This window comes from Bombus vosnesenskii, unplaced genomic scaffold (assembly GCF_011952255.1).
Source record: "Bombus vosnesenskii isolate JDL3184/JDL3185 unplaced genomic scaffold, Bvos_JDL3184-5_v1.1 scf7180000013349, whole genome shotgun sequence".
NCBI classification, from domain to species: Eukaryota; Metazoa; Arthropoda; class Insecta; order Hymenoptera; family Apidae; genus Bombus; species Bombus vosnesenskii.
In genome coordinates this window covers 1050931-1066614 of record NW_022882985.1, presented here as the reverse complement: position 1 = coordinate 1066614, position 15684 = coordinate 1050931, and the positions used below count along the sequence as shown (strand labels likewise).

At 28.6% G+C, this 15684-nt stretch overlaps 4 protein-coding genes across 5 annotated transcripts; 2 read left to right on the top strand and 2 right to left on the bottom strand.

Annotated features, from left to right (window-relative positions):
* Nucleotides 1-6515, top strand: LOC117236433 (ras-related protein Rab-8A-like). 2 transcript variants are annotated; one of them, XM_033499373.1, is made up of 5 exons: nucleotides 2-503; nucleotides 2438-2498; nucleotides 2679-3024; nucleotides 3529-3531; nucleotides 4297-6515. In XM_033499373.1, exons 1-5 carry the CDS (start codon nucleotides 380-382, stop codon nucleotides 4393-4395), a joined length of 633 nt encoding a protein of 210 aa, XP_033355264.1. In that variant the 5' UTR covers nucleotides 2-379; the 3' UTR covers nucleotides 4396-6515. The 2 variants fall into 2 exon arrangements, with proteins under 2 accessions (XP_033355265.1, XP_033355264.1); XM_033499374.1 differs by lacking the exon at nucleotides 3529-3531 and having other exon boundaries at nucleotides 1-503.
* Nucleotides 6516-7289: 774 nt separating this feature from the next.
* Nucleotides 7290-8513, bottom strand: LOC117236585 (the record flags this gene model as incomplete). Its single annotated transcript, XM_033499671.1, has 2 exons — nucleotides 7290-7609; nucleotides 8158-8513. Coding segments are annotated over 2 exons (636 nt in total), but the record flags the coding sequence as incomplete, so codon positions are not given.
* Nucleotides 8514-9508: 995 nt separating this feature from the next.
* Nucleotides 9509-12297, bottom strand: LOC117236422 (protein CLP1 homolog). Its single transcript, XM_033499354.1, has 3 exons — nucleotides 10948-12297; nucleotides 9760-10817; nucleotides 9509-9671 (listed from the first exon to the last, which is right to left on the bottom strand). The coding sequence occupies exons 1-3, from the start codon at nucleotides 11044-11046 to the stop codon at nucleotides 9560-9562; spliced, it is 1269 nt and encodes a 422-aa protein (XP_033355245.1). The 5' UTR covers nucleotides 11047-12297; the 3' UTR covers nucleotides 9509-9559.
* A 1737-nt stretch (nucleotides 12298-14034) lies between these two features.
* LOC117236423 (dolichyl-diphosphooligosaccharide--protein glycosyltransferase subunit DAD1) lies at nucleotides 14035-15385 on the top strand. Its single transcript, XM_033499355.1, has 2 exons — nucleotides 14035-14374; nucleotides 15194-15385. The coding sequence occupies exons 1-2, from the start codon at nucleotides 14170-14172 to the stop codon at nucleotides 15322-15324; spliced, it is 336 nt and encodes a 111-aa protein (XP_033355246.1). The 5' UTR covers nucleotides 14035-14169; the 3' UTR covers nucleotides 15325-15385.
* The last annotated feature ends 299 nt before the right edge of the window (nucleotides 15386-15684 follow it).

The following is a 15684-nucleotide window of genomic DNA, read 5'->3' as shown; positions in this document are numbered from 1 at the left end:
CGCATCACCTGTGGTGCGGTCAGAAGGCTGGCCACAACACCAGAGAAAAAGTTGTACTTACCGATGGCTGTCATCGCTTTTTCTGACAGATGTTTTTGCGTGATCTATCACACGAGCTCCGTCGTTTCCGAACAGATTCCGCCGATAGTCTCACCTTTAGACCTTTTCTGAACTCAATATTGTCGCGATAGTAGGGAGACAGATTCTAACCGAGTGTGCTCGCTTTTAAGTTTAAAGGGTGCGTCATTGGAATTCCAAGGATCACGATTACGCGAGAGAAGATCGTGTTAAAAAGGGGGCTGAAAGAATAAAACAGGGGAATATTAAAGTGCGAGAAGAGATCACGTGAAATAAAGAGTGTGACTGAGGAACAAAGGGTATGGCGAAGACGTATGATTATTTGTTCAAGTTGTTGCTGATTGGTGACTCAGGGGTCGGCAAGACGTGCGTCCTCTTCAGGTTCTCCGAGGATGCTTTCAACACGACCTTCATCTCGACCATTGGTAAGTATATCCTTTTTTCTTTTCTTTTTCCCAACAGCATTTTCCTTTCTTACTTTTATTCATCTACTTTTGTTTACAGATTTTCAAGTAGTAGCATATATTTTTTCAATGAATATCAATGAATTACTCATCAAATCTTCATATACAATTGAAAGATTAATTATCAAGAGAATATTTCTCTCAATAATATTTATTATCTTACAAATGTAAATTTAGTTGTATATTTGTTTCTTTTTAAGGATATATTCTTCTAGAAGTTTAATTTAGGTGACCGCTGCTTATGCAATGATTATTTAAATACAGTTATTACATTTGTAGAAAGAATTTTCTTTATTAAATGCAGCTGTGTATTTTTATTTTGTGATCTCTATATCCTGAGTTCTTAATTTAGAAATTGCTTCCTTTTGTTTATTGAGATTTATTTATAGAAGGATTTTTATTTGTTTATTTGGTTGTTTACCTTTTAAAGTTTCATACATATATGTATATGTAATATTTATATTTCTATATATATCTATTTAGCTATTTATATGTTTTACGAAATATTTGTGCAACTTCATAAACATTCTTATCTATATGTTTATTTATATACATACACAATAGTGACTGATTTATCTAAGATATCTTTGCTGTGTTTATTTCTTATTTATTAATGTTTATTTTCAAATAATCAAAATCTGAATATTAATTTCTTCAGCTTTTATTGTTCCTTAAATTATTTATTATAATTGATGTTCTATAAAGTACTCATATTTTTAATATGTATATTTATATTTGTGTGATTATTTACTTTATACCACATACCAATGATTTAGAAGAAAAGATTTAAGTAATGAATTATTAGGAATATATTTTGTTATAATAATAATAAAATGTGCAGCAAATTTAATACGTTTCTATGTCAATCAAATTTTTAATCCCATTATGTATTCAAGTAAATGAAAACAGATATTGTTACATGAAATAAGATCTATTGGAAATATCACATTACCTAATGGGCATATATTTTATATTGTATTATGTTTTTTTTACATTTATGTGGATATTATTTGTTATCCAAACACGTGGCTTGAAGAAAAGTAAAAATTTAAAAAATAAGTTATATTTTAATATTATTTAATATTAAAAAGATGAGAAAAATTTGATTATATATTTTTTTTATAAATGGTAATTGTCAGTCATAAAACTGTAAGTAAAATTATGTCAAGTGCATAAACCAGATCAACCAATTATTAAGGCCACCTTACTATGTTTACTTGGACAAAGTATATTTAGCACTTAAAGATTAAAGTAAATATCAATTCTTATTTTCTTCTTAATATGAAAAAATTAATATTAATAGAGTGAATTCATATAAACAAAGTATGTAATATTAATATTTATTTAACATATCAAATAATGTATATTTAGAAATATAAGATTCATTCAATTTTATCTTTTGGAACTTTCTCTATCCCTAATCATTTTAGAGATATAATTCTATACAATTGTGTGAAACACCCTATAGAATAGCTTTGTATAGTCATGCAGAATAATAAATTTATGTTGATTTAAATGCATATTCATGCATGTTTAAACATTCATAGCACAACATAGATTCCTTTATTTGTAAATGTAATGCATAATACTTTGTGATTGTTTTAACTTTGATTTGAATCAATCTATAATGAAATTAAAAAAGAATGTTTTTAGAGAATATATATAGATACTTCAGGATTATACTACAGAAAAACTATAGTTTTTACATTTATTGAAATATACTTGAAATAAATTTGAAATCCAATCTAATTCTTAAAGGCACAAATTTGTAATATTTATTGTGTGCAAAATATTAAGTGTATTTTTAACAATTATGATATTATTTAATTTGTTTATTAATTCAATAAATTCTTTTGGCCATTGATTTATGTTACTTATTTATTTCATGCTTCCAGGAATTGATTTTAAAATAAGAACCATAGAATTAGATGGCAAGAAAATAAAATTACAAATATGGTAAGTACTAAGTAATTAAATCAGATTCTTAAGACTAAAATATTTCATAATATAACTATTAAAATGTAGTAATATAGTATTAATATATAATTTTAATGAGAATGTCACAAATTTAATGCTTTACTCTATATAATTTTCCTAATATTTATTGGAATAAAGATGTTTTATATGTCTTTAAAGGGATACAGCAGGCCAAGAAAGGTTTCGTACAATAACCACAGCATATTATCGTGGTGCAATGGGTATAATGCTAGTTTATGATGTAACCAACGAGAAAAGTTTTGAGAATATAAAGAACTGGATTAGGAACATAGAAGAAAATGCCTCTGCGGATGTTGAAAAGATGTTATTGGGCAATAAGTGTGAGCTCACAGAAAAACGGCAAGTTTCAAAGGAACGAGGGGAACAACTTGCTGTTGAATATGGAATAAAATTTATGGAAACCTCTGCTAAATCTAGCATTAATGTTGAAGAGGCATTTTATACCCTTGCACGAGATATCAAGGCTAAAATGGAAAAGAAACTGGTAAATATCTTTTTTCAATATGCTTCTGCTTTCTTCTTTTGTCTTCTTCTGTAGCTGTAGAGCGATAAAAGGAAAAAAGATATTGATTAATAATTCTTTACTATTATAAGTATAATTAGTTAATAGTAAAAAATATAGAATTGGAAAAATTGACTGAACTTCCTAAAGGAAACTGTTTAAGTGTGTCACATCTAAATTTGAATCGAATAAAAAGTTTAATATATCAGTATATTTTAATCCTATGTTTAAAAAAATTGTAAGAATCTCTATTGTTATAATTATATACTGAAACATGAATTATATACATATATATATGTAATTCTTTCAATGGTAATTCTAGAACTCAATTTTATCATTTTCCAGAGATTAAAACTGACTCTTGTTTAGATATAGTTTAGTGGCTTTCACAGATATATTCTAGAAAATAGGTATACACTGATTAACCACCATTTCTTTGTTTCCTGTGTCTGTTTCTCTGTGTTTGGTGCGGGTCTGTCTCGGCAGAAGGTAACTCTTCCTCTCTGTACACATTACATATTTTGCACGACTATTTGTAATTTATCTACATTTAATACTAACACTTAGTACATTGTATCAGAAAGTTAAAAAATAATTCTTTCCTTATTGTCAAAATATTATTTACTATAAAAGATTTATTCAGATTCTTCTGATTCAATGCCACTAATAATATATTATACTATATATGTATGCATATTTCACTCTTGTCTATGATGTAGTGTGTTCTTTTTAGCAAACTATGCTTTTGTTATGTAATAGCATGCATATTAAGAGCTTATGTGGACATGTTAACACAATAACTGTTTTATAAATTTCATTTCTTATTATTGTTTTTATATCTACCAACTTATATTCTTTTACTCTCATAGAAAGCCATATAAAAATATATGAATGAATATTTTATAATAACATATGACACACTTTTAATATCCTTCATAATTCTTCATAATCAATATTGACAAATACAAATTTTATTTTTGGTGTTTCAAATTATTTGTTATTAATACTTAGACTGTGGATTTGTATGCATTTGAAGATGCAAGAATACACAGGTCTCATAATATGCAAAAATATATAAAATATCCAAATCATAGTATTCTATAATATTTAGCAGCTAAAACAATTCCCTAATAAAGTTTTATCTTAATTTTAAATGATTAAAAATCCACATAAACATCCACAGTCTACTTTTACTTAAATAAGCGGTATATTATATGAAATTAATATCTAACAATGGAATTATTTTGAACACAGGAGGCATCAAATCCACCGAAAGGAGGAGGACATCAATTGAAAGCATCCGAGCCACAAAGGAAGCCACCAAGTTGGCTTGCACGATGCACTATACTCTGACCCATCAGCCGGCATATCCTCGACCGTCACCAACTACTCTTTACCTTCGGTCTCCTTCGCTCGCTGCACGTCGCGAGTACTTCTGTGATTTTACTCCTTGACGGCCACCTTCGTTTCCCTCCGTCGCTGCCGGTCTCTCTTTTTTACTGATTACTCATAGGAGCTCTTTTTATCCTGGAGGAGAAACTGCCTTTTCCCTCATCCTTTCCGAAAAGAAATTAAAAGAACAAAAAAAGTAAAAAAAAAAGAAAAAAAAGAAACAAAAAAGGAGAAGAAGAAGAAAAAAGGCACGTTCAAAAGAGAATTTCCCGAAGGAAACGAATCGCGAATTGTGATAATTTTTGATAATTTTTTAACGACGCTCGAATACCACCTCGTAAGTCACATCGTTTCTACTTGTCACGTTTCATAACGAAATATTAGGAGTGCAATTGATCGAGCAGTCTTTAGAATGCTTACGCCGTGTAAAATTGATATACTGTCGAAGAAGGATAATCTTAACTTCTCGACCAGTCAATGAGCAATCTAGAAAATAAATCAATTTTTAGAATTGCGCGTCGTAAATAACGTGCAATTCTGCTTTTTGTTTATCGTGCGATTCATTTACATACCTTGTAAGCTTTGCTATAAATGAGGATAATAACGACGATAAGCTGGAAGTTGGCCACCCGTAGAAACAATAATAAATCGTTGATTTGTTTTTAACGCGTTAACTTATAGTGGCTCATGAAAGTATTCTAATAATTACCGTAGAACTATTTTGTGAATATATTACGTGTAATGTACGAAACTTTTTGAAATTTTGTTTCCACTGTAATGAGACACGATTATCGTGATTATTATGATAAAATTTGAAATCGATTCGTAAGTGTATATAGAAATTTCAAGATATTTATTGCAAATATACAGTTAGTGAAAAATTAGTACACAGCATGAATAGTCATCTTAAACGTAAGTAAATGATAAAGATGAACTATCTGAACATAGAGAATTATTAATATAATGCATAATTGACTGTTTAAATAGTTTTGTGACCCCTATAAAATATATGCTTCTACCATCTTATAGCTTCTATGTACATTTGCAAATTTTTTCTTTATCAATATAATCGTGCTATTTAGGTTTCATTATAGTACTAATAAAATTTCAAGATGTTTCCTATAACACATAATATATCCATAAAAGGTTTTTATAAATATCTGAATATTTTCAGGAGCTACTGTATATTTTGAAAATCTCTGTTCTCGTTTAAACGATCGTTCGATATTCAGCAAGTTTGCTTCTATTGTATTAAAATTCGACTATGTTAAATGAATGCAGATAAATATGAAAAATATAAGATGTTTTTATATTTTTATGTTCAGATGCTATGCATACGAAGTTTCTCCTCCATGTTTTAATTAATCAAGGGGTACGATTTTTTAACACATATTTTTTGCATTCGCTTTATTTAAATGAGTGAAAAAAGAGAAACAAAAGGAAGTAACCAAGAAAGAGAAAATAAAAGGAAGAAATTTCTCTCCGGCCAACGCATGAGAAATCTCTTCTTTTTTTGAAAAGCATTTCGAAGCTATTTCTTTATAAGACATTGTAAAAGCAAGACAAAAAAGAAGGGAGATGCGAATAGGTGAACAATGGGCGGTCATTTTTTATATATAAATATAAATATTTATATAGATATATATATACATGCATATATATCTATATACACATCGTCAAGTTAGCTTTTTCACCGGATCGAAGAAGAATTCCTCATTTTATTAATTCAATAATTAGCGCAAATTCAGAACTCGAAAAAGAAAGAAAATAAGACGAGAAGGCTTTTTCAATATTTTTGATTTAAACTCTTTTTATTCCTCCCTTTTTCTCTGTTGTTAAAGAAATAATAAAAAGGAAAACAAGAAAAAAATGGATAAAAGAAGTAATACAAAAAAGATGGATCACGGATTTCGTCTTCGTTTGAAACGCTTGTTGTAATAGTTTTCTTTTTCCAAAGAAACAGAGGGTTCTCTTTTTTTTTGTTTCTTGTTTCCTAAGAACGAGAAAAAAGGGATTCCAATCTGTTTCCACTTATATACTTAAAATATACGATTATTATAATACATTTTATATTAATCCTATTCGTCTATTTTTATTGTTATAACCCGCCTTTCCTTTGATATCGCGACACGATCAATTTTTTAATTGTCAAATGTTATCGATTAGTTGCGAATAATGATAATAATGATGATAATAATAATGTTACACGATTCCGTTTATACTGTTATTGATATTATTTATATAATTACGACTCAGCGTCGACGGTGACTTTTTTTTAAATCTAGTATATATAAACGTAGTGCTATTTAAAGAAAAAAGAAACTATGCGTCGCATACGAACAATATTTTTCTCTTTTCGTTTTAAGAAACTTTTCTTTCATGGTCAACCAGTGTAATAGAGAGGTCGCTGGAAAGCTTCCAGTTTTAGTTTTTAACAAAATGGAACAAATTGAAAATGGCAACGAACTAACGGCTAATTTTTTCCTTACAATCTCAAACTGCTTCAATGCAAGGATGGTGTTGTATATACAAAATTATTAGTAATTTTTTAACATGTTTTATAACGATAAGCAATGTAATTTTATTTTAAAATATTTTATCAAGTCGAAATAAACCTATTACTTATCAGATGTATTGAGAAACTGAAATGAAATAAATGTTGGTAATCATCGACTTGATTAACTTCATTCATTAGAATTGTTTTCATTATTGTTATATTTATATTAAATTTGTGGACAGCTCGTTGAAGATTCTGTCCAATTTTTCTTCAAATGGTACAGGATCTTGCATTTTTGTTTCGAAGTTTGTTAACATTTCTTTCAGCTGAAAAATATAGATTAATAACACAAATACAATACATGATACTGTTAAACATTTTTAGTATTCTGTAACTTTTTATAATACTAATAACGCAAAAGAATAATATAATCTATATACCTTGAAACATAAATTTTCCATTTCTGGATGTAATAATATACTATTATTGGATAATTTATTGAATTCGTTAACAGAAAGAGCAGTTAGTTTATGTTGTAATTCTCTTATATTTGCTTTGTTTCTTTTATTCATTGCATGAGAACAGAGACCAAAAGTTTGCAATCGTCTGTTCAATTGAATTGCAGCTTTGCTACTTTCTAATAAATATTGCTGTTCTTTTGCAATCTTGGCAATATTTCTAATTTAAATAAACAAAGATTATTTTCAAACTGATATCGTAATTAATAAATGAGTGATACATATAAAGTTTTTATAAATAATATTCATTTCATACAAATAAATATTTATATATTGATGATATATTATTATAATCTTAATGATATTTTTTACTATTTAATATAAGTAAAGAACTTTATATGTCCCTAAAATTACTTGTAAATTATATAATATTTTAAACAAATAAGATATTGTATCGTAAATAACTCTTACGAAACTTCAAGGAGATAACTTAATCTTTAAGAGGAAGTAGAGATAATTGATAAGAGTGAAGCAAATGCTAAACCCATTTCACACCTTTTCCTATTAAACTACGATTCCTTTTATAAAAAATAAGTATTTAAAAAAAAAGTATTTAAAATATAAATAATAATAATTTTCTAAGAATGATTTCTAGAATAATAGTGCAATAAAACTTTTATAGAAATTTACATATCAATATTAGCTGTGATTTTCTGATAATCATTCTTTAGTTCTATTAATGCTTGCTCTAGTTTCTCTTTTTGTCAAATTTCCCGCCGTAATATATTTTCCAAACTCGTGATTTTTATTTTCACTTTCGCGGCTTCTGTTTGGCAGGATAGAGCTTCTTTTGTTAAAACATCACTCTCTTTAAGCAAGGTTTCATAATTCATTGACAAATTCGAATAATCAATTTTATTATGCATGTTTTCCTCCTCCAATCGAACAATCGTTTCTGATGCCAATTTTAAACGAACTTTTAATTCGTTCGATATTTTTTGTTCATTTTGCAATAGATGATCTTTCGAACAAAGTTCTTCGCGTAACAATAAACATTCTTTTTCTAAATTACTCAATTCCTTCTGAAAAAATGTTATTAAGTATTCATTGCAACAAATCTTATTTTAACTTCTTTTACATATTGATTTTTTTTCTTTTGATTTAAAAATATATCTGATATAATTGTTGTATAAAAGAGTATAAAAATGGCGTTTACTGTATTTTGTTGATGTTCATAAATTATTTCGCGAAATTTCTTCTCAAAGTGAGAAATATCTGGTATATTAGATCGGATGATTTCCATTTCTCTTCGGTTTTAATCATTAAAGAATTAATTTGAATTATAATTTGATTATATAGTTTGTTTTGTTCTATAAAATAGCAAAAATTGTTACAAAACTACTCGAAGTTTGAAATACTACTACATCATCTTGAATAATCGATCTATCGAACTTACAAGACATAACAAAAACTGGGAAATCGCCAATTGGTGTGTTGGCTGCATGTGTATTCAATGCTTTAGATTAATGATAAAACAGTCCCAAAAGGATCGCATGGCTCTCTATCTTCGAAAAGTTATGTTCTTGGTACAGCAATTTCTTATGTTTTTAATGTTTTTATTGTAATTTCCATTTGTAAAATTGTAAGAATATGCAGGAATACTATAACAAATAAAAATAATAAAAAATTTATCAACATAAATTGTAAAAATTTAACATTAAAAAAACAATATTTTTATTAAAGTCATTTATAAAGTAGAATAAAAAAAGCTTATTGATTTTTCGAAAATAAAGGGCCATGCATTCAAATCTTTTTGAGTTTGTTTCACCATCAACCTAAAGCGTCTAATGCACATACAGCCAACTCATTAGAGATTTCACAGTTCTTGCTATCTCATTGTTAGTTTTATCTGAATACATATTTTTCAGGTTTCTTACTACTCTAAGAGAACTGTGCACTAATGGGATAGATATTTAGGTTCCATTTAGCTGACCCACCCTGTATAATGAATTTTACGAAATGTTTATTTACCTACATTATACAACTAGGAATTTTATTATATCTTATTATAATCATTTAAAAATCAATTCCTACTGTATTAAAAAAGAAACACAGAAAGCATTTTTTAATAGAAAATTTATTAAACTCATTAAATATCTCATATAAAAAGTTAATGACTATCCATAAATTGTATATCTGAAAGTAATAAAACTGTATTTGGCAATGGTCTTGGCTGTGGACTCAGAACTGTAAATGTTTGTCTATCAACATCAACATTGGTTCTATAAACAAAACAAAAATAAATTATATAGTTATATAACTCATATAAATTATTTTCACTTAAAGCATTCTACTTATAATAATTCTTACACGCAGACAAATCCAGCCACATTAGTTTGCACTACATCATCTTCTGGTGAATCAGCAAATGAAACAGATAATAGATGATGAAGAAGATTTGGTCCAGGTGTAACAGCTACTAATTTTGTTAAATTATCTTCTGCCTTCATTCCAAGAGGCATACAAGATGCGGGAAGCACTGGTGCTCCAATTTTGTATAATCTAGCCTCACTCCATTTCACTTCAAAACTGTGTGGATAAAGTGGTGTCCTAGAACCGTAGAAATATTCCCTGACACCTTGATCTCTGGCTTCTGTCCTTTGAGTTTGACTTCTTTCCACAACTCCACCACTTTTTGGAAGGAATACAACTTTAACAAAGTCTGGCATATCTCTAACAAGTTCATTGTACAATCTTTCCTGATCCAATACCAGAATTGCATCTACTTCAAAAGCCTGAGCAGCATGTGTCAACAATTTATATCCATCTCCTTTTACCCAACCACATGTGTTTATTACTATTCCTGAAACTCTGGCTTTTTTATTTGCTTGAAGTCTATCAGAACAGACTTCTGCAAGGCGCGTTACAAGAAGATTATAAAGAGCAACATTAGCTTGTGGAGTTTTATGTCCAAAGTGAAAGACTAATGGTGCCTGCTGACTGAAACCATCAACTACATTTGATGGACGTTCAACTAATAGTGCTCCAACAGTACCTGGTATTGCTATGTGACCTTGACCAACATCCAAGTCTACAAAAATTGGCCTACGACCCATCCTAACTGCATAATTTAATAAAAGTCTACAAAGAGTTGATTTTCCTACATCACAAGGACCAACAACCATTGTTATGGGACCCCTAGTGTCTTCTTTCTCTGCAGCTTCTCTGAGTCTTTCCATTGCAGCATGACAATTTAAATAAAGACCCATTGGGGTCTCTTTGGCTACATAACTAACGTCAGTTTTTCCAACTAACTCTACTGTACAACCTTGCCAAGTAAATACAGCTACTTTAGCACCAGCAGTAAATTCATATTTTTTGCCTTTCACTAATTCTGTACCAAAAACTTCAGCTAATCCACTCTTCAACTAAAAAGAAGATTAATATAATGTTATGATATATTTACAAAAGATGAAGATGAAATTAAATACACGATGGAAATAAACAATATAATATAATATAATATAATACAAAGTACACGAAAGATATAATACATACCTCTAGCGAAACTTTTTCATTTTTTGTTTCAACTTCAAATCGTAATTCACAATCTGGATCTAATTTAAACTCCTGTGTTTGCGTTTTTTCGTCTGTCATTTTGTGAACATAAATTATATTCAACTATTACATGCCTTTATATCATGTTTACTCTAACCTCTATATTAACATTTGGCAATGTCTTCAACACTTAAATATAGTACTAAAAATAAATAGTACTAGGGATGGAGAAATATTTTATAGTGTATTATATAATTATTTATAATGATCGATTAGTTTGGATAATTTGAATTTAAACAATTTTTTATTTAATAAAATTGGAACAAAATTACTAATTTCTAGAAACCCTAACCGCCAACCTATGATGTTATTGTGACGGTATAAAATTGCTGTGCGCAACTTCAATCGAACTGAAGATGTTTCTGGAAGCGAGAAGTTAACAACCGCGAATATTTAGAAACAGAATCGCTTTCCAACATTCGAGAAGTATGGATATATGAGATCATGTCATTGTATATTAAAATCTCTAAAAATAATAAAGGGTGTATAAAAACCATGTCGTGCATCAAATAATTCCAACGCAATAATATAATACGGTCATTTGTCCATCGATAATTCCGAACTATCGATACTTATAGAAATAAATCGATAATCTTCTGTTATTTCAGAGGAAATTTCCTCCATAGTCGAACGAACTATCTTAGGTATAGAAGTACAATAGAGTTAAAAATAAATAAAAAATTAAATTTTTTAGATCGTCAGGCTCGCATTCAGTAGCGAGAATGATACTTATAGAAATTCATCAGTCAAAAGAAGAAATTTCGATAGAAAATCTGAATTTTGTCGACTTAGCAGGATCTGATAGAATTTAAGATTTCAGTGTCATACCTTTTTAGCATTATTTAGACTATTTTTACTTTTGTAAATCGTATCAAAAACTGTAAATAGTTTAGTATAAAATATATTCATGTAATACTAACATATTGCGCATATTTGTCCAACTTTACTTTAATTTTCAAATTTTTAAAGATATTTTATATGATAAAAAGATGTCACCGTTGGGAACTATTATACACTTTAATACTCCTTCCAAGAAAACAATTTTCGCGGAAAGATTTGTTATAAATATTAATTGTACCACATATTAGATATATGATTATTAGAATAAAAAATGTCGCCTTTTTATGCAATATTAACATTGCAGAAGTTCGGGAAATGCGATACTGGAGAAAAACATGCAATAAACTGTACCAAATATCAAAGAAAAGATTTCCGAGGAGAGAGAAAGAGAAGAAATTCCCACAGTGCAATTCGCGTCAATCGCGTCGGACTCGAAGCCAGAACTTATTCCGTCGCCAAATCTCTATCGTGCAATACGTGTCGTCTCTGGTGTTCTATTATGAGTTCATTATGAGTATATTATATGTAATGATTCGAAGTGATCCTTATATGGTAACTAGTGATCGAGTATTGCATTTTTGTTATGCTAAAATGCAATGGAACGATTTTCTTTCGCTTTAATATATTTATTTTGAAAACTAGTTTTGTGCTTATTAATTAGTTATACAAATGATTTCTGTGATGTACGAATCTCACACAGTACTGCTGTTGCTCTTAACCCCTTAACCTACGATTTACGTTCGAGAATTTTGGACCGAAAACGTAAACAAGCTATTATATATTATATTATATATTATATTTGGCTCGATCATCGTACTGCGAGCTATGTCTGTAATATTTACGTTTGGTCCGATCATCTACTAGGGGCTATTCCCGTAATATTTACGTTTGACCCGATCATCGTACTACGGGCTATGCCTAATTCTTCTAAAAATTCCTTTCCTTTTGCCCTGTAAACACTTTTTCAAGGTTGGTAAGTCATTTTTAAACGAAGCTGCTTGCAAACACCTTGCGAGCTAAGGACCAATTGTTCTTGTATCGACCGTTATACGTATTATGTATAAGAGAAAATCATTCAAAATCTTGATCTTATAACATACAGTTACTCTCATTAATATTCATAATATCTACGTGCTGCAGAATTTCATCGAAATCAATAAACGTTGCTATGAGATACAAATAGTTAATCATTTAGATTTACCTGATATTCTATCCGTATTGATATCTAGATTGAGCAGACCAAGAATTTATATTGCAAGAATACAGATACTCTTCAACCAAATTATTTAGCTATCTCCCGCTTGCATTTCCACCAACCCGAAAGAAGAAAACGCAATAATCAACACCTTTTACCAATTTGTGCAGTAAATTATTCCTTCTTCAATTGTATTTATATATTTCTTGCTACCTTTTATCTCAAGGGAATTCTCCTCGCCTGTGCTAATTACTTTCTCATTGTCATAGCGTTCTAGTCGACGTGATTCGTCAGTAATTGCTAAGTTGGCAAGTACACCAGAACTTACCAGTTCTCAAGTATTTTACTCACCATTATTGCCCGTACAACTCGTCCTTGTCGTACATTAACGCTCTCTTCGTCTGATATAGTACATATATCAGTCTTTGTCGTAACTAATGCGCTTCTCATCTACAGACAAGCCATGTGCTGCTATTTACTGAAGATAGAAGAAGCTGCAACTTGGAGTATGCGAAAATAGATGGCAACACATGGTTTGTCTGTAGGCAAGGGATGTAATATTGCGCGACAAGAACAGACGATACGAACGATGCTAGACTGAGAAAGCAATAGTGTGTGACAAGGACAAATGTATATTTTCTTTTAGACGACGAATATAGACCTTATGAACGGTTTTAGACAAAAACAGTTTAGACTGCAAATTAATATAAATAAAAAATCCTTAGAAACTCAAGAAGACCACAAGTTTGCGGGAATACTCAATCACTGAATTATACAAGCTCAGTGCAAATATCTGCAAAAATATTAAGTAAATTAAATAAATTATATAAATATTAAATAAATTAAAAACCCGTACTAATAGGTATTACTTATTTCAAAAAGTTTGGAAGTTTATCATTTTAAGAATAGCATAATTAGATGTTTCGAATTTAAATCATCGATTCTTTTGCACGCAATATTACTCGAATCGATAGGTCTGTTTATCGAATCGGCCATATATATGTATATATCAGTTATATTGCGCGCAACTTCGGAACGTGCCACGCATGCACGCTATATGATGTGCGCATACTAAAGTCGAAATACGATCTAACCTAAAACCGAACGTCAAAAGATTTTTGAACGACATGACTGCGTTAACAGTTATAGCGAAATTTTGGCAAGAGTACACAAAAAGTACGCCAAAAAAACTTAAAATAATAGATGCTTATCTACTTTATGTGTTTTTAACGGGTGCCATACAATTCGTATATTGTTGTCTGGTCGGTACGTTCCCTTTCAATAGTTTTCTCAGTGGATTTATTTCCTGCGTTTCCTGCTTCGTTCTTGGAGGTATTATCACTAATCATATTTATATATGTTCAAATTTTTAACTTATTAAGTAGTTGTAATGTTATCAATACTGATGATTATTTTTCCTTTTTAATTTGATTGACTTTTTAATAACAGTAATATTAATTCTTTTAATTTTATAAATCTCTTTCTATAGTTATAAATATTGTAAGTTATTAAATATCGAAGAAACAATTGTATAGTTTCAATATCATAATCCATTTATTATATCATTTGTTAAATTTTAAGCTGTTATCATATAAAGCATATTGTTAAATTACTTTTTCAATTATCTTAATATTAGTAGTTAGCTAAGCAAGTAAGAACTGCAATTTTATTTAAAAAATATTATAGATTAATTTATCATTTCTTTCTTTGATTATATTCTGCATGTGATGAATATTCATTTTTACTGCATAACTGTATATTTTATCTTTTCTATAATGGGAAGTACAGCGCGTAATACATAAATATTTGTTATATTTTATTAGTATCTTGTCCGATAGGACTCAGTGAGTAATAGAAGTTATTTTGTATATTAATGAAATTTTTAGTACGATATTTAACAAATCATGATTTGCTATGTAATTTTTTTTGTTTTATTTATTACATTCCTCTTTATAAGTTTTATAAATTCTTATATTAGAAAGATGTGCAATATAAATTATTAGTAAAATAAATATGAAGTTAGTATATAGGTATTTTTTTTCAATAAAGCATAGTAAATGTATTAAGTTTAATCTATTAAATCATACAAGTAATTATGTTAACAATCATTAATGGATATGTTTTAATTATTTCTTCTTCCATGTATTTCAGTTTGCTTACGGTTACAAGTGAATCCCCAGAATAAAAGTCAATTTCATGGAATAAGTCCAGAGAGAGGATTTGCAGATTTTATTTTTGCACATGTAATTCTACATATTGTTGTTATGAATTTCATTGGTTGAAAATGAAAAATGAGATTTTACTTGTAAAATTTTGTAATAAACTACTAAAAGCATTATTATATTCGAATCTATTATTAAAAATACCTTATTTCAAAAATGATAGGGTAACGAAATTAAAATTCATTTATATAAATCGTAAATTTTTGCAATAAATAATAAAACTTTTTTCTTTGCTTCAAATATAACCTTTTTTACTGGTATACATAAATAAAAGATGTTTACAACTGATAAAATTAATCAAATACAGAATATTCATTTTTAAATAAAATAATAGTGTTTCATATTAAAAAACATACAATATATTCTTTTGTACTTAATAAAACTAAAATTAATAATAGAAATAACAATAACCATTTATTA